This window comes from Acinonyx jubatus, chromosome A1 (genome assembly GCF_027475565.1).
Source record: "Acinonyx jubatus isolate Ajub_Pintada_27869175 chromosome A1, VMU_Ajub_asm_v1.0, whole genome shotgun sequence".
Lineage (NCBI taxonomy): Eukaryota > Metazoa > Chordata > Mammalia > Carnivora > Felidae > Acinonyx > Acinonyx jubatus.
The window spans coordinates 144,999,304-145,019,163 of record NC_069380.1 but is presented as its reverse complement, the minus strand read 5'-3'; the positions used below and the strand labels follow the sequence as shown (position 1 = coordinate 145,019,163).

General features: G+C 36.6%; 1 protein-coding gene across 4 annotated transcripts in view; it reads right to left on the bottom strand.

The window, feature by feature from the left end:
* Positions 1–868: 868 nt before the first annotated feature.
* VCAN (versican) overlaps positions 869–19,860 on the bottom strand; it is a 110,390-nt gene continuing 91,398 nt past the window's right edge. For all 4 annotated transcript variants that reach the window (XM_053224619.1, XM_027038829.2, XM_027038836.2 and 1 more), the window contains 3 exons: positions 8,587–8,731; positions 3,009–3,191; positions 869–2,863 (listed from right to left, as the gene is read on the bottom strand). In XM_053224619.1, coding sequence (XP_053080594.1) covers positions 2,736–2,863; positions 3,009–3,191; positions 8,587–8,731 — 456 coding nt within the window. In that variant the 3' untranslated portion in view covers positions 869–2,735. The remainder of the gene's footprint in view (positions 2,864–3,008; positions 3,192–8,586; positions 8,732–19,860) is intronic.

Genomic DNA, 19,860 nt, shown 5'->3' with positions numbered 1-19,860 from the left:
TGACATTCCAAGAAAGAGACCTCAAAATAATTTTGAACTCACCTTTGCCCTTTCTGATATCTTCGCTACAACTGCAGAACATATCATGGATTTGTTCTTCCAAATTATCCATAAATTTATCGAATAGAACAAAGCTCTAAAATAATCCCCATGGGATGTACCCCGCATAAAAAACTTTATGTGGGCAGAGATCTGTCTAGTTCATTCACTGCTGAGTCTCCAGGGCCCAGGACAGTGCCTGACACATAGTGTCATAAGTGACATAAGTGTCAGTGCCTGACACTTAATAGTGAATGAATGAAAAATGAAGAAATGGATGGATGTCTGGGTGGATAGAAACTTGATGCTTTTGAAATCTTCTGATCACTTTTTAGATAGGATCTTCTAGCCAGTAATTTAGCCTCCTAAACATATAACAATTGGAACATAATATTTTACATTTTTCTTGAGAATATCATGCAGACTCTGGAAATGACCTGCATTCACTACAAATTAATTATGGGACTTTGGACAAAGGACTTGAGTTCTCTACGGCCGATCCCTCATTCATCAGACAGTAACAGCACTGCTCTCACAGGCTGCTGGGAGATGATGCACTTGGCCTGGTTCATAGGAAGCATTCTGTAAACATGAGCTATCACTTTTCCTATTGAATGCATCTTTCACATTTGAGATTAATGGGTAACTATGTAGATGTAAACACTATCAGCATTACTATCTGAATTTTCACAGGTACATATATAATCACTTCTCTGCTAGCCACAAAATCAGTTCATCCAAGCCAGCAGCTTGAACTTTGTGATGGAACTAGGGTGTAAAAATGTTGGTGCATTTAAAGTTGTAAATAACCAGACCAGTCACAATATAGTAAAAGAAGGATTTTAGGTTTCTTTGGTGAAACAAAAGCAGGTATAAAAAGTTACAAAGATTTTAGATTTTCATTCACAAAAAAAAAAAAAAGAAAGAAAGAAAGAAAAAAAAACAACAACAGTCATTCACATTTTACACTATACATATTATAATATAAATACAGGAACGTATTGTGTGCATTGCAAAGAAAAAGGAAAATTAAAACCTAATAGGTCGACACTGTCATTCTGTGCTCTGGAACACCTAAAGGTGGATCACACTTAGTGTGACAACCAAGGAACTTACTTAAAGCCACAGAGAATGATGGTAGCTACTGTTGTTCTTTCTGAGCCAAAGGAGGTTTCGCGAACAAGAATCCATGTTGGGTCTGCTTGTTTTGCATTTTATTTGTTGTCTATTCTCCTCAAGGTTGTTCTAACTGAAATTAGGGAATGGCTCCTAAATGCCTTCTTTCCACTACAGGTTTTTCTTTAAACATTAAATTAAGTGGATAATGATTCAAATTCATCTTCAGCAGTCACTTTATTCAAATAAAGGGGAGAAAACACAGTGGGAAGAAACAGGGAGAAATGTCAACATGTACACTCCACCTAATAGGAAGAAATGCCCACACTCTCTCTGTAGCTCCTTGCTTAGAATGGGCAAACACCATTTGCTGAAAGCTATACATTTTTCACTCTTTTCATAATAAACACTGGATGCATTCTATCCGTCACATTATTTAATCAGGGACAAAATACCTAGATTATATGGCCCCAAACTGTGTGAGGGAAGCATAAAGGCTAACACTGAAAAATAACTAGCACACTAATGTCAATTTTCAGGTTTGGGGGAAAATAACATCCAATAAATTAAATCAGTATGGCTTACTTCATTTATTTATGTATGCTTCACAGCTGCAGCATTCATACATGAACATTCAAAACTTTATAAAAGATTAAAATGGTTATATATACAAAATTTCTTTCTTTGAATGCGTGTTGTTGTTTTAACAATCCCCACCCCCCCTCCATAACCCTTAGGTCTGTATCCATTTGAAATGTGTTGATCTGTAACCTTGTAAGTTAGTGTTATGAAAGCCATTAAAAAGGAGACCTGGTTGAGTTAATAATTAGCACTTTGACCCCTAAAAAATGCTCTTGGTCCTAGAAAAGTCCTCCATTCAGGCCTTTCGTGTAAGTGAAGAGAAAGGAATGCAGCAAAGAGGAGTTCCACGGTGCAGTCCCTAGTTCTGTCAGGATCCTATTAGCCAGGCTTCAGCACCGCTTGGAAGCAAACTGCACTTCAGGCTGATGTGGTGCAGTGACCTATAAGACCTTGTGTTTGTTAGTTGTCTAGGAAAAGCCGTCCTCGGTCTTGCTGACAAAGGGCAAATGAAACCATTTCCAGCCTAAACAAACTACAAAAAGCAGCCGAACCAATGATTAAAGACCTCTGAGGCTCCATAATCATCATTAAATATGCCCAAACTCAGTGTGACTTTTTTATTTTATATACAGGATTAAAATCAACATTAAATCATCTTATTTACATTGCCATTGGTGCTGAAATTGAGCTTTTTAAATAGTACAGTATGCTGGTATACACTATAAAATGGTCTGCACTGGAGGCGAATAGAAAACTAAAGAAATTAGATAGGCTGGAAACGGTTACTTTCTGCCCTCATTTTCTTTCATGTTGTTAGCCTTCTTACTGAATGTCAATACTTTCATTTAAAATGTTTTGGGAGCGCAGCAACCCCAAATGACTGGACGGTGGTCCAAAAATCCAAACCAACTGATAATACTTCTCGAGGTGATAGGAAAGGCACAGGAAGTTAGGACTTTGGCTGCAATGATGAAAACACATGTTCGCCATTTGGGGGGTCAGCGCCTGGACTCCTGCCACCTCCGGCTCCAACGGTGATCATGTTTTGATGTATTTATTGAATTGTCCTTTGCTGATGAGGAATTTTTAAAGTATTTCTTAGAGTAAGTCCTTTGGTATGCAGATGCTACATGGAAGGAAAGAAAGAAAGAAAGAAAACACAACAATATTACTTGCTCCATACCCTAAACTACCAATACCGTAGCTGTAAAATGAGGGTGTCTAGTAGCTGTTAGAGCACGGTTGTCCATTCTTTCTAAAGTACCACTTACGGTTCATGCAGGTAATTTTAGGCATAGCCCATCTTCCATTTCCTAGGCAACGGATAGTTGGAAGGTGGCGTTGAATGAAACCATCTTTGCAGTGATATCTAATCAGGGAGTTGATTTCATAACGAGGTTTCATCTTTCCAAAGGTCTTGGCATTTTCTACAACAGGGGGCTGGCCGCAAGCAACTGAAGAAAAGTAAATTGGGTTATTGCCAAATAATCTAAATATTTCTATTAGTATGAATCTTTTGCTTTCTTTCCTTTTTTACGGTACCCAATCAAGCACCTTTAGCAAAGGCAATCATTTAGAATTGAAGAATTGAAATTTTTCAAGAGCAAAAGCTAAATACTGAGACTCTGTGCCTAGTTTCAATCTCAGATTATATCACCTTTAACTGTGTTTTAGTAAGGAACCACTAGGCTAAATGATCATATTCATCTACCCATCTGGAAGGGCCACTTCCAAATTAAAAAGCACCTGTCTCATGCCAACATGTGGCTTATTGGTGTTGTGTCCATCAGTATCTTAAAGTTTTTATTTATTATATGCCTTCAGTTGGAAAACTAATGGGTTTGTGAGGTTAAGATTAAAAACTATCAATTATATAATTCACTTACACTTGATTCTGTGGTATGCTGACAAATTCAAAGTTGTCATTGTCAATATACAGATTTCTTCCAAAGCTATTTATAGATGAGGACTTATAATATGGCTAAAATAATTCAATGAGTACGGTATTGGGAAGGACAGGCAAATAGACCAGAAATGGATCCACACATATAGGCTCGATACTTGACAGAAGCAACATGGCAGAACAGTGGAGAAAAGGTAGTTTTTTCACTTGGACATTGGGTATTCATATGGATAAAAATGAACTTCATTCCCTACCTCAGGGAATACATGGGAAATTAATTTTGGATGGTTTAAATACAAAAATATAAAAGGCAAAAACCTTAAAACATTTAGAAAACAGTGTAGACTATCTTTCTGACTTTAGGGTAGGTAAAGATTTCTTAAGACACAGAAAGTTTTGAACCATAAAGAAAAATGCAACAAAAGGAAGAATTCTGTTCATCAATAAATACCACAGGGTAGGAGTAAAAAACAGTCTACAAACTGGGAGAAGATATTTGCAACAGATAAAATTGCCAAGGGATTACAAAACAGGATATAAAAATGACTCCTATGAATCAATATAAAAAAGAGAAGCAATCAATTTTTAAAAATAAGGAACAAACATGAATAGAACCTTTACAAAAGAGCTATAAGTGAATGCCATATAAGTATATGAAATGATATTCAGGGAAAAGTATCCAAGTAAACACAAATTAAATCACAACAGATAACATTTTATACCCACCAGATTGGCAAAAATCTCAAAGTCCGATAATATCAAATGTTAAAGAAGATGTGGGGTAACAGGACCTCTCACATATTCCTGGTGGAAGGTGCAAATTGGAAAACTAGTTTGGAAAATAATTTGGCATTTTGTAATAAATGTGATGGCACATAAATCCTATGACTCAGCAATGTCACTCCTGGAAAAATACCCTATGGAAACTCAGAGGTCTACCTGGAACAAATTGAAGAATATTTATAGAAATGTTGTCTGTAATAGCAAAAACACTCAATATAACCTAAATGTCTACTGACAGGAGAACTGGTAAATAACATGTTATATAGTTAGTTATACATAAAATACTATAAGCAGCAAAATGAAGAAATACAGCTAAATGTATCAACATGGATAAATCTCACAAATAACGCTGAACAAAAAAAGCAAGTCACAAAATACGTACAATATGATTCCACTTGAAGTTCAAAAATGTGCAAAACTAAACAATTTGTCGTTTACAAATACGAGCATATGTGATAATACTAAAGAGGAAAATAAGAGAATGAAGTCATTATCTATGGTTGGAATTGGGAAGTAAACAGATGGGACTGTAAGGAATCTGCAAAATGATCCAAAGATGTGTGGATAGTATGCACTGAGGTGTTCTCTAAAAAGTGATGATTCCAAGAACAACTAGCATCTATTCAAGAACAAGACACTACTGAGAGAATCCTTGAACATGGAGGGGAGGCTAAAGCACTCCCCTGCAGCCCAGAGACGAAGACAGACTCCATTAGCAGGATAAGAGAATGGCTAACCATTGACCACTTTGCTCCTCCACCAGGAGTGTGCAGCATCATGCGAAGAGGTCTTCTCTGAGCCTCAGGTTCTTCCAGTTGGAAAAAAGGAACGCCAGGAAGAAAACCAGCTTCCCCAGCATTGTGGGATGCTTTGTGGGAGCCCTACTGTGCTGTTGTACCACAGGTATTACAGGGGAATCTTTGGGACTCAGCCACAGGGAATCTGACTATGACTCCAAAGAGGGGGAGGGGTCTGAAACAACCAGCACATGAATCTTCGTAGACCAAATTCATACCTGCAGTGCCTAAGTAGTAATCCCAGCCAGCAGCATTGCTTATCTGCAGAGCCAAGTCAGAAGTGCACTCTGACCAGGGAACATATCTGCCTGATTCAGATCCTCAAATGAGATTTGCCAGCTCTAGAGCTTGGTTTGCTCACACCCAGGCAAGGTGCTGAGTCACAGCCTCATCTGTTGCAGACAGTGTCTTCCAGCCCCTCAGACCAGAAGGGCAGCGGCAACTCCAAATAACCCAATTAAAAAATGGGCAAAGGGTCCAAAAAGACTTTCTTCAATGAATATACACAAAGGCCAAGAGGTACATGAAAAGATGTTCAAGATCAGTAGTCATTAGGGAAATGCAAATTAAAATCACAATGACGTATCACCTCACGCCTATTGGAAAGGCCATCATCAAAAAAAAAAAAAAAACAAGAGATAAATACTGGTGAGGATGTGGAGAAAGGGGAACCATTGCGGGATTGTAAATTAGTACAGCTACTAGAAAAGTAGCAGGGAAGTTTGAGGGATCCTTAAAAAATTAAAATAGAACTGCCATATATCCAGTAATTCTGCTTCTGGGAATATACCCACAGGTAACAAAAACACTAATTCAAAAAGATATCTGCACCCTCATGTTCATTGCAGTATTATTTACAATGGCCAAGACACAGAAACAACTGAGTGTCCATCAATGGATGAATAGATAAAGAAGTTGTGGGTATATAATGGAATATTATTCAGCCATAAAAAATGAGAAAATCCTACCATTGGAGACAACACGAATGGGCATTATACAAAGTAAAGTAATTCAGACAGAGAAAGACAAATACTTACATGTGGAATCTAAAGCAAATCTAAAATCTAACTCTAAATATGTGGAATCTAAAACAAAAAACCAAACAGACTCATAGAAAGTGGTCAAAATGTACGAACTTCCAGCTTTAAGATACATAAGTAATAGGATGTAATGTAACACAATGACTATGGCTAACAATGCTGTATGATATACAGGAAAGTTGACAGTAAATCATAATAGTTCTCATCACAAGGAAAAAAATGTTTTCCCTTTATTCTTTTTTCTTTCTTTTCTTTTTCTTTTATCTATGTGAGAAGATGAATGTTAGCTGAACCTACTGTGGCAATCATTTTCACAATTTATGTAAATCAAACCATCATGCTGTATGCCTTAAACTTATACAGTGATGTATGTCAGTTAACTCTCAGTAAAATTGGAAATAATGGCTTTTATATACACATATTATAATCCTCTTCACACGTATTTAATTAAAAGTATAATTATCTAGGTCTGTATGTTTAAGGATGTCTAAAACATGTGAAAGGAGAAATGAGTCTTTTATAAAAGTCTATAGACATTTATAAAATTCCCCAGAGTATTTGATTAACAAAGAGTTAAGTCTATATGAATAAAAATCAGACAAAAGAGTGACAAAATACAGGAACCTTTCTGTTTGGTTTGGTTTTCTCCCTTAATCAAGTAGAACCAACGTCTTACAAATCTTTTTCCCCATCTGGAAATGTAAACCAGGATGCTGTTTTTGTAAAGCCTGTGTAGCTATAGGGCAGTGGTCCTCAAACTGGGGCAGTTTTCTCTCTCTCCCTTCCTCCCCAGGGATAGGTGGCATGGTCTAGTGACGCTGATGGTTCTTACAAAACAAAGGAGGAGGATAGGGGGGTGGAGAAGAAAGTTCCAGGCATTCATTGCATGGAGGGCAAGAATGCTGCTACACATTTGCAATGCACAGGACAGCCCCCACAACTAAGCATTACCTGGGCCAAAATATTAACAGTGCTGCTGTTGAGAAACCCTGCTTTAGGAAAAAATAACATGGGGCATACAAGAATGCTTGGATCACAAAGGGAAAGGCATGACTCCAAGGAACATTTGGAGACTTAAGAAGGCAAACATGACATTCAGAGAAAGACAAACAGTTCATTAAAGACTTCTTACACTAGAAACAGGGAAAAGAGCAAATACCTGATTTGCTATTTTCACCAGTCCCATGGCAGAAGTGCTGAAGTAATGCACAAAGCCAGGGAAGCTGCTCAGACAGAAAGGATAGTCAGAATAAATTCGACTTTAGATAAGACAATAGCAAAGAGAGTGACAGGGCTGACAGCTAAGTTTCATCTGAGCTCTGTGTATCTCAGTGTTTTCTTTCTTCTGATAGAATTTCTTAGTATCGGGGTTTAAGTTGTTCCTAAAATATCTGCAGAGTGTGTACTTTTAGTTTACTACTTTTATATCCAAAGACAAATGAATCCAATGAATTTTATATTTTGCAATTGTACTCTTACTTGATGAAAAATTCTAGGTCTAGAGGCTAAATTTTCATATTCTAACACCATTATCAATTGTGAAAGTTTAAAAAATTTTTATGGAATTCCTGCTTTTTTAAAGGAGGACGTCTATACAGTGTGCCTCAGAAATTCAAACATATTGGTCAGTAATAAACACTTTCTAAAATCAGTGATCTTAATTTTATCTGTTTAATGTTGACTAAGCAATTCTTGCTACAGAGCTTACATCACAAATGTTTTTATTTTAGCAGACGTTGAAGGTATCCAACAAAGAGTGACGCTGTTTTTGTTCTATTGTTTATAAACACATAATGAGCTCCTACAGAAATGATTATAAACTTCAAATGCCTACAAAATGAGGGAACATCCCTAGTGAGGGAGGGCAATGGTTTTTAAGCCCCAGAACTTCAAACCGCTGACACGTTCCAACATGGACCAAATGGTACCAGTTCTTATTTTTCTACCAGAGTAAAAAAATCCAGATTATTTCATGATATAACCCGATTCTTAGATGTTGACTTTTTTTTTTTTTTTAAGTTCTCCTCATCAGAATAAACAGGTGGACAGACTCTTGGGCTGGTACTTTGTTTTTCTTAAAGATACTGCCAGGTAGTTTTTTGCAATACGAATATGATATTGTTATCTTAAGCATCTGAAATCTAAGGTAAAGACATTACTGAAAATGAATTTTGCAAATGTATTGGAGGAGTGAAATATTCCATAAGCAGCAAGAGATGCCATATATGACATCCAGTTTGTGTCTTGAACTAATGAAGTTTATTCATCTTGAATATGCTTGATAATTGAAATGCAGATTAGGTATGAGTTATTAATTGATCATTACCTGTTCCTTTCTTGCAGGTATAGGTGAGATGATAATTGCAGGGAACATCATTCCACTGGCCGTTCTCATGCCAAATGATTACAACACAATCTTCTCCAGCAGAAAAGAAGCTGTCTGGCTGGTTGGGCCTCCAGTTCTCATATTGCTATAAAAATGGAGGAAGAACAGAATTAACTACTTGATAGTCGAAAAGTAGCAAATGATAAGAGCAACAGAGCCATTACATTGCAATGTAATTAGAATGACTCAACAGTTTTTGTTGAACTATCTAACTGAAATTATTTTAATGATAAAGAAAAAAGCTTTTACACTCTGAGTGGAAAATATACGTATTTCAAAGTGTCTCTACAGCAAACGTGTATTTATTTTCCTTTGGCAATGAGATACGTCTGAGAAATTTTGTTCTAGATATCGTACACTTCTAAATATGTAATGAATGCTTAACTTAAGAAATTTGATCATGTTATTATTATTAAGTGTAACAATATTAATGGGAGTGGAAGTAGAGAAAAAAAAATCCATAATCTCATCACTCTGTCATGTTTTCTCCCAGCCCTTATGGGCACATGTAATTTTATGTAATTATAATGACAGTGCAATAAAATTTGTATTCTTTCTTTTACCTCTTTGCCACTATAAAGTATGTTTTCTTGCCTTATTTAATGTGATTGGTTTTATCTAAATTCATTTATTTGGTTAAGAAAAATTGAGACATTTGCTAATTTATTTTTTATACTTACCCAATATACATGTTTCCATCATTTCATATTCAACCTTCCTTAGTAATTTTGTTTTATTTTTTTATTAAAGTTCTTACTTATTCATTTATTTTTACTTATTTTGAGAGAGAGAGAGAGAGAGACAGAGACAGAGACAGAGAGGCAGGGAGAGAATCCTTAGTAGGCTGCACACTAACAGTGCGGAGTATGACGCACAGCTCATTCCTACAAACCATGAGATCATGACCTGAGCCAAAATCATGAGTCAGAAGCTTAACCAATAGAGGCACCTAGGTGAACCCTGAATAATTCTGCTTTAGATGTGATTCTTATATGCACTATACAGTTAAGTTTTGCTTTACAATATAAATCTGGAAGTTGTTTTCTCTCGATTGGAACACTGACCACATTTAAGCATATTGATACAAAAGACAAACTGTTAAAAATATACCTTGCTAGGAGCATCTGAGTGGCTCAGTCATTTAAGCATCTGGGTGGCTCAGTCATTTAAGTGTCTGACTTTGGCTCGGATCATGATCTCATGGTTAGTGGGTTTGAGCTCCTCATGGGGCTCTGCTTCATAGTCCGTGTCTCTCTGCCCCTCCCCCTCTTGTGCTGTCTCTCACTCTCAAAAATAAATAAACATTAAAAAATAATAAAAAGTCATATATATATCTTACTATAAAAATATATTTGTTTTTCTTTTATGTTTTTCTATTGATTTTCTTCTTTTTTAATTAAAAAATTATTTTTAATGTTTATTTTTTGAGAGACAGGGAGAGACAGAGCACGCGTGGGAGAGGGGCAGAGAGAGGGAGAGACAGAATCTGAAGCAGTCTTCAGGCTCTGAGCTGTCAGCACACAGCCCAACACGGGGCTCCAACTAGAGAACCATGAGATAATGACCTAAGTTGAAGTCAGACGCTTAAATGACTGAGACACCCAGATGCCCCTCTATTGGTTATCTTTATAACTGTATCTTTAGATGGTATCTTTTGATTTCCCAGTCTGGGCAATGAACTATAACCAGAATTATCTTTTGCTTTCCATCAGAATAACACCTGTCATTTATTCAGCACCTATAATGGATGAAGCCCTCTCCTAGGTACTTGGTATGCATTATCTCTTACAAGAATCCAGTAGGAAGGATTTGGAGAAACTTGGACTTTGAGATGTTAAGCACTCAGGGCTCTTGGGCTTACATTCAATTTCTTGTTACCTTAAAATGTTGTCTCCATCATCAATAATTGTATGAAAAACACAGTCCCTATGTCTGTTGAAAAATTATAAACTTCAGACTATAATTAAGAGAGCAATTTCCTAGCCTTGGGTCTCCTGATAACTAGAATGTGATATGGGACAAGTTTGTTCAGTATCTTTCTGGATCAACTTGAGAATCACTTTTTCAATATGCTTTGCCTGCTATCATGTTGTACATCACATCTAATGCTACCAAATCTGATAGAGTCAAACTTTCTTCACTTGGTAGAAGGACAGATTCAGATTTGTGTGCAATGGCTGATATGACTATCTTTCTTGGTCCTACAGATCTATGTCTTTTCTTGAATTAAATTTAAAATAAGTTTGTGGCTTGAATTAAGGGATTTTATTTGGGAAAGATAGAGAAAAAAGAGTTGTATGTAAGAGTAAAGCCGTTGTTTCCAACTCAGAACATGCCAAACAAACAAACAAACAAACCAATAGCACTGTGGCTACTTTGTACCTTTTAAAAATGTATAATAAGTATACTAGACAATATCTGATTTTTCTTCTCAGAAAAACAAATGGCTTTTAAAACTTTTAAGTATGGTAAAAACCTTGATCTTTGATAAAATAATTTGTGAGAAGATCTAAAGTTTGAAAGCCTCCAGATTAAGAGACCTGCTACTTTTCCTTCAACCTCTTTTCCTAGCTTTGTTTTAAAATCCTCCTCAATCATGCCAAAAATTAAGATCGAGATAAGGAGATCCCCACTATGTAAGAGTCTTTGAAAAGCGATAAAATTGCAAAGAACCAAGGGAAGCTTAATAAAGGTGTGGTTTGTGTTTGTTTGTTTGTTTGTTTTTGCCAAAACACAGAAGGGTGTTTTTATTTTTCTGGTGGAGATCCAGAAATTAAATGGATTGAAATCCAACTCTAGTAGCCTGAATGGTACCACTGAGTTACTGCCTTGATGGCCTTGGGAAGGAAGATCAGAGGATCCTTCGACTGGCAGGTCTCCCTGAAGCCAGGAACTGACATTTGCTCTAAAAGGGGTTGCTAATTATTTCTCTGTTTTCCTTTTCTTTGCTTACTTCCTTTCCCTTATCATCTCTCACCCTCCACCCATAAAGCCTTTTGTTGTTTTTGCTTTTGCTACTCTTTTAGATAGATAATAAACAAGGAAACAGGAAATGGAGCGACAAAGCAAAATAAAAGTCATATTCAACCTGTTGCTGATATGTAACTAAGTTGTCTTTAACAGACCTATTAAAGCAGCATCAAAATAAAAATTCAAATTAAATTAAATTAAATTAAATTAAATTAAATTAATAAGCAAAGGAATAGGACTTCCTTAAAACTAACAAAGATCTGTATTGGATATTTTCTATAGCCAAAGTTCCAGAGTTCCTCAAATACTTATGGATTTTGGAGTGCAATCATTTCTAGGTTACTTTCTAACTAACCTCTTACAGGAAACACGTAAAAAAGTCCTCAAAGGTGGAAAACTTTCCCACACATCCACAGGATATGCAAACTGTGTAATGCTCCCTGAGTCCTTGTCCCTACACACACTCCCAGATCTCTTGTTTTATTTGTCTTCATAATAATTAACTTCCGATGTCCTATATAATTTATTTATTGTATTTTTTTTTCTCCTTAATAAAATGTAAGCTCACTGAAGACAGGATCTTGGGGTTCTTTTGTTTACTACTTATCCTCATTGCCAGGAATTATGCCTGGCACACACTAGTATTGTTTAATAAATAATTTGATAGTTAGAAATAATGAACAACAGAGTGTGTTGCATTCTACCCTATCCACATCTACTTCTAACTGTTTCATTTCTTTTAGAGAGAGGGAGAGAGAGGCAGGGGCAGAGAGAGAGAGGGACAGAGGATCCGAAGTAGGCTCCACACTGACAGCACCAAGCCCTATGTGGGGCTTGAATTCAGGAGCCATGACTTCATGACCCTGAGCCAAAGTCAGATGCTCAACCGAGCCAATCAGGCACCCCCACATCTACTTCTAATCAAAGATGTTGCTCACTGTTGGCAAATGATACGTGAGACAGACAATAACCATCCTGGAAAACAGTTGGTGATAGACATCAAGAACCTCAAAAAGTTCCACCACTTACATCCCATAATTCCACTTCTAAAATTCTATCTTAAAAAAATAATCAGAGATGTGAACAATAGTTTATCTAAAATATTAATTATACTAGCAGCAAATGGGTAAAAATCTATAGAGTGAATATATATATATATATATATAGTCTGTATATCTTGTCTGTGAAGAATATATAGGGAAATAGAAAATACTAAAAGAAGTTTTAAGTTAAAATTAAAAAGCAAAATACAGAAAATATGCAATGAAAAGCAAAATACAAAAAAAACATGCAATGATCCAAATTTTACACATACTCTCAGATATCTAAGTTATATGAGGAGGTAATAGTATATTCTATATATTCTTATATATTTTCCACTTCCCTAACGACAGCGTGAATTATTTTTCTAATCAGCAAAAATGAACACTATAAGATGGTCTATGCAGTTATCAGAAAGAACTTATAAATTTCTTAGCTAACCTTTTTCTAATCTAACCTCAACAAATATCACTTCAAGTTACTAGTTCCTGGCCTGTCATGTATTTTGCAGCTGACTTTTCCTCCTGATCTGAACAATGACTGCCTCATTTTCACACTGAAATGAGATTCAGATTCCATGCCACTGAAGTGATTCTCAGGGCTTAGGCTGCCCAGACTCAGACCTCTGGTAAAAGATTTAATTGTTTTTGGTGGGAATTACATTTGGCTTGCAACAGTGATTGAAAACCTGCGTTCTGTGTTGTTGCTTGGCAGAACTGTGGCTTAATGGGGCAGGACCAAATTTTGGGTCTGTGGTTTTTACAAGAATGTTGGATACCCACAGGCATGTCACACTATTACCTCATATCTGATAGCTCCATTGTGCAGATTTATTTTGGCTAAGATGCTTTGATTTTGCTCCATGTTATTGCCAACCTAACTTTAGCAAAGGAAACTCCAGTTTTCTGAATAACTCTTTGTTTCCTCCTGAATTCTTTACAGCTTTATTTTTAATATCACTTGCAGGGTAAAGGGTATAAAAAAATAAATCATTGACTTCAGGTTTAATAATATATTTTTTCACTGAAGTTAAATATTAGAAAGAGATCTCTCCTCAGGAAATCAATTCCAAGTTCTAAGAATGTACTAGAGCCTCTTTCAAATGGACAGTGTCTTATACACACAGAAATGTAGATTCTCAGAATGGGCAGAGAAAAATGCCCTACTCCCATCTTGATTTTTTTCCTCCTCATTTGGAATCATAAGCAAACATCCTGGCTGATTTACCCTAGATCAACCCTCTTCTAGGGCTGGACAGGCAAACTGAGAAATATGCCAAAAAGCCAGCACAGTTTACGGAGAATTCATTTCAACACCATTGACAAAAATAAATGCTGATCAGACTTCTGCACATTTGTCTGTGTCTCCGAGACTCATGTTCTCCAACCCAAACCCCAAACTCTCGTTGCCTCCCCCAGGGAACAGAATAACATCAAGGCTATGTCTGAAAAGAGAACTCTAAATTACTTTGCATTTTCATTCTTTCCTGATGGCAGAGAAAATTAGGACATACAACTTAAGTAGTTGATATAGAGTAAAGCCACTTCAGATATAAAATTTTCTACGTGTTCTATAACAAACTTGCACTTTATTAAGAGATAATTATTTTGTATCCAGTATGAAACTGCTTAATGTTGCCTATTACATGGTAAAGTTGCTCCTAGAGTTCCCGTTAAATGACTGTTCTCTGTCTCTGTAAAAAACCAAAGTGCTAAAAGAGACAACTATTTCAATTAAACTGGATTTTGTAACTTTTCAGTTGTTTTCTCTTTCTTTTTCCCCCCAAATGGATTTGAATACATCAGCTGCCAAAGGCATAAAATGATTCAAAAAACCCTGGCCAAAACCCAAAAGCTATGCATGGTTCTCTCACATGAAAATTATCTCTACAAACCAGAGAACTCATTTGAACCAATCTTAATACTGAGAGGGAAAACTCAGAACTGAATTAAGTTACTCATCAAAATCTATCAAACCTAATAAATACTTAGCTTATTTTGTTCCAAATAATCTGTATTTTATTGTCAAGAATTTGTTTCTGTCTCACATTAACATAAAAGCAAAAAGTTAACCTGCAGGTCTTCTGGAGAACACAGGACCTCCCAGCCTGCCAAAATTCTTCACTCTCAGAGAGTGACCTCAATTCCACAGACCTAAGAGGGACTTGACTAATTTTTGTCAAGCAGCATAGCTAAGGAGCTCTTCTCTCTCCCCAGCTCTTTGCAAGTCTTCCCCTGGATTCCATAAACACACTGGGGGGGGGGAGGGTAGAGTGTGTGTGTGTTTGGGGGTGGGAATGAGGGTGGAGTGTCTGCTTTTGAAAGTTATCTTTCAAAAGTAATCTACTAAAGTTAGACAGAGTTTAACATTCTTTCAAGATGAATTTCTGATTATATATAGTTGGGACTCCTAGAGTCCCATTCAGAGATACCAGGGGATCTTTTATCTGTAAAATACACACCACAGGGCCTTAATCAATGGCGCTAACATCTCAGCAGATAACTAGTATCACAAGCACGAACAAAAGAAATTGATGGTAAAAATGTAATACGACTAACTGACATTTTCCTTACACAGAGATGAAAACTGCCTTTTTTCCAGGTTAAAAAGCCACTGTTTCAGAAATATAGAAGATTTAGAAATAAACTTTCTAAAAAAGCTTTGTTTTGCTTTAAAAAAGGAGTTTGCTTAGGTTCATGGCTCTCAGTTAAAGAAAAGAAACAGGATATCCAGTATTAATCAGTTACTGCTGTGACAGTCCTATCCCAGCTGGTCCTCTACTTGATACATATGTAAGCAAATCAATTTATGAAGAAAAATGCAAACAGCTAGGTGGTGAAAAGGAAAAACTGGAGTAAGGAAGGTTCCTCAACCACGGAATGACTTACTCTTACCCCTCTATGCAACATTCCAAATAGTATTTGTTTTTCTGTGTCAAAATTTTGTATAAATCTTGTAAATTTGATTCAAAAATGAAAACTTTGAAAATACAAGATTCAAAAATGAAAACTTTCTTTCAACTTCTAGTGGAGAAAGAATCCCCAGAACATTAAACTCCTGTTTTTAAATCTCTTTTATCAGCTTCTTGAAAGGGAGAAGTTTACAAAGCAACAGGTCCTATCAAAACTTAATTGATAATTAACTCTTCTCCATAATATTTGACCCATTTCAAATTCTTCTCGTTGATAGTTTACGATTTCTTAACTTGGTCAAATAACTATGAAGAATAATCACTGGGCACTAACTAGTTCTCCTAAAAAGTTAGATACTCTGTTCAGAATCTCTTGATTTCTTTTCATCTCTATTAAAAAGAAAACAGAATTTTCACAGACACTAGATAAAATTGCAGTTCATCTTTTTGTGAGACACAAATGTGATATTTACCACTATTACACACACACATACACACACACACACACACCTACAAATACAGAACTTCTTGGCACTAGGGAAGAATTATCTAAGATCTTTAGAAATGTCCCTATTCCCACACACCTGGTGGCAGATAGGTTCCCGCCATAAATACGATCCAAAATGGTTCAAAGTTTAGCAGAATAAACAGCAATAGACCTCTGGAAATGCAAAAACTGAGCTACCCACTAGACAGATTTGATAGCTAATCGAACAATTCTCACACACTAGCCAGCCACTAGGTACACTTCAAATTTGTACCTGAGAAAAAAAAGTACAAATTATTTCATCTTGTGGATCTTCAGGGTATCTCATGTGTAACTGAAACTGCAAAACTTGAAATCCTGAATCTGCAGCTGCCAAGGGCCTTCTTTCATCTATCTATATAACTATCATCTACCTATGCACACTTTTTGCTATAATTTTTCAGCTTAGATAGTCACTTTTTATTCTTTAAAATTCACTATAATTTAAATTATCTTAAATGGCCAATTAAAGTCTCTATGTTTCAGAACTATTATGGATTTTGCCAAGCACATTTAAATAATCACACACATTCCATTGGTAAAAACCATTCTTGACGTTTGCCCAGTGAAGCTGTCCTATGACATAATATTTTATTGTAATTGATGGGAGAACATACTAAATCTAACAGTCCAGTCGCTGCTTTCTATCTACTCTCCCTCCCCCCAAACACTGCTAATTTAATTCTCTGTGAAAAGCTTTCATAAGAAAACCAAAAATGTCCTCTAGGTTCACATACCAATGTAAGTTGCCAAGGAAAACTTTCCACTGTGTTCTATTACTGTGTAAAAAGTGAAGATATGAGAAACGTTGGCTCTAATATTTGCCTCAGTTGCTAGGATTTTACGAAGCATGTGACTCTGTGTGTTAACTTCACGCTGCGTTTGAAAAATTATCTAATTTCACATTTAACTTTCAGGTTCACAATAAGTATATAGTATATTTTAAACTCCAGACTAAAGGAACTTAATTCACCAGGAATACTATTCCTTCGTAGATCTAAGTGGAATTCTGGGTATGTGAAGTTTTGAAACACAAAATACAATATGACCACTAGGTGGTGATATCCATCCATTAATATATCATGAATTACCAACTAAGTTACTTAAAACAGAATTTACAATACCCCCCCCCCAAATCATGATTATTTACTTCATGTATCAAGATGAAATGATTATATGTGAAATGTTCTCTCAGTTTTGTGAGGGAAAGCATGAAGAGAACACTTTGCTAGAAGATGGACCTCAGCTAAACAGTATTTAACAATGTGATTGCATTCTGTTCCGTTACAGGTCATGGCAGCTATAATCCGAATTTTCGATCTGATTAGAATGTTATCTACAATAGTTTATTTTTCTCCATTTTTTCTTTTAAAATTATCAGATTATTTATTTATATTTACGTCAATGGTGAAACTGCCTCAGAAGCAAAGTCAAATCTATAATACCCACCTCAAATCCTTACAACAGGGCAGATTATAAACAAACACATATGTGCGCAAATTACTGCCCGCGGGGTGATTCACATTTAGGTTTTTTTTTAGGTAAAAACTTACCTAGACTAGCCATAAAATGTGGTACCTGTACTAAAAGCTGACTTCTGTGTGCAAACCCCTATCATCACCTGCAAAGGACAGTGCCATGGCCGTATTCTCAGAGCTACAAGTATTAGCCAAATGCCACCGATGCCAAGGGGAAACAGATAACCACAAAGTATAAAAGCCAACTCCACAAATAGAAACACTTTCCCAAGAGGACCGCTTACCAGTTTGAAACGTTTGAAACGTATGCTGATAAGAAACCACCTTTTCACAAAATAAAGAACTCAGAGTAACCATTCTGGGTTACCCTCAGCCTTTCAGAACATAGGTCAACCAGTTATCTGCAAGGAAGTGAGGAGCACTACTTATTACAGAAATCAAAACATTTGGTAACTTTAAAATGCCTTTTCTCCCCCTAGATGGCTGTGCTGCACAATAGGCGTTTGTTTTCGGTCTGCGGGGGGTACATTTAACTTTGCTTTATTCAACTCCTAGGGGGCAAATGACCTCCCTGCGAGGTAGAGATCTACCTCTTCTGATCCTTGTACTTGCTTAACGTTACTCCAGTCTGGGTCCTTATTTATTTATGTTTTAAGGGAGGTTATAGTCTTGCTGTTGTCTTTTAGTTGAACAACAAAAAGGAAAAGAGCAGCTTTGTTTTAAAGGAGAAAGAGACATTTGTTTTGTGTCACTGCCCTGGGCTGGTAGGCTGGAGTTGGATCCTACAAACATGAATATGCTGAAGGGAAGAAAAACTAACTTGGGGTCTCCTGATAGCTGTTAAAATGGCAATATGCCCATTATTTTCCTAGCTGGCAAGTCTCTGTGCGGGAGAGACAATCTGGCAGCTCTTGAGTACAGCACTAATCTCATGTAATAGCGTGAGCTCACTGCCCTACAAAGCTGTAATTATCAACAGCATTTTCTAAAGGATGTGAGTTCCTCCCACCGCGAGAGCACTTGGAATGGGGGAGGGGCAGGCAGAGCCCCACGGAGCCCTTTGCATTTAACCCCCACCTCGGAAGGAGCCAGTGGGTTCCCTCACCCCAAGCTTGTTTGCACAGGTCTTCAGGCAGGAAGCGCTAACGATCCAAATGCAGTGGGAAACTGCCAAAACCCATTCCACAGTTTTGTTTGCCTTTTCCATGAATTGCCTTAAAGTAATTAGCAATTAAATTTAAATATCTGTACGTGATTTTAGAGTTTCATAGAGCTGCTGGGAAAGCATCTGTGAGAAGGAATTGATATTTATTTTTTTTTAAGGAGAATCTTGTCAATTGTGAAATGATTTTCCAGTGATGGTAAGTGTTCTTCCAGCCCTGTCACCTATGTCTAGATATCTGCGCACAAGTAAAGGCAAGGCGGAGATGAGGGTTTTGTGTTCCAGAGCTTCTATGACTGGTTATATTTCACACGTAGAATCACAGGAACCAGTTCTTGGTTTCAAATCAAACTGAACTGCAACACAAGTAAAAATTTTTATTAAGAGCTGAATGGTCTTGGGCAGAACAGAAACTGAGAATTCTTCCACTCATGAGTAAGGATGAGGAAACAGCATATGTTTTCCTTGGCTTTTAGGTTAATATAATGAAGTCTGTGAAGTTTAACATAATTAAATTAATGTTGATATGCGGTGTGACTTGTTCACAGACAAGTGGCATCTGACTTGGATCCCAAACCACACCACAGCTGACACATATCCATCTGCAAACACTTTACAGAGCGTTTTCTAATGTTTTAGGTAGACAAAGTAAAACTTAAGTTTTCAGTTCGGGGGTTTTGTTTTGCACTGTTTTCTGCCAAATCATGGACAATCCTTTCAAATGAGCAGAAACCTACAAACGAGTTTAGAAAACACTGGGAATTAGCTCATACTCTTGATTCTCTTTTCAATGTCCAAGACATCTGGGAGAGGGAGGAGGAGAGGAACCTTTGTGTTTATAAAAGGGTAATAATGATACCTTCCTGTAGAAAAAAAATTAATGGTTTATGGCCTGCAACTTGTTACTCCTTTTCTCTGCCCCTTTTAAGTGTTTATTCCTGAGTTAAGGGCTATTTCTTCATTGTTTCTACCTTTTTTCAAAGCTGGTTTTTCTCACAATACTTTGCTTGACAGACTGATGAGTTTATTTATGAAAAAAGGAAAGGGGTCTCTATATTTAAAGTCAATCCACAAATCTGGCGATTCTCATGCATCAACCCTAACCAGGAGGGTGACTGGGTGTCCC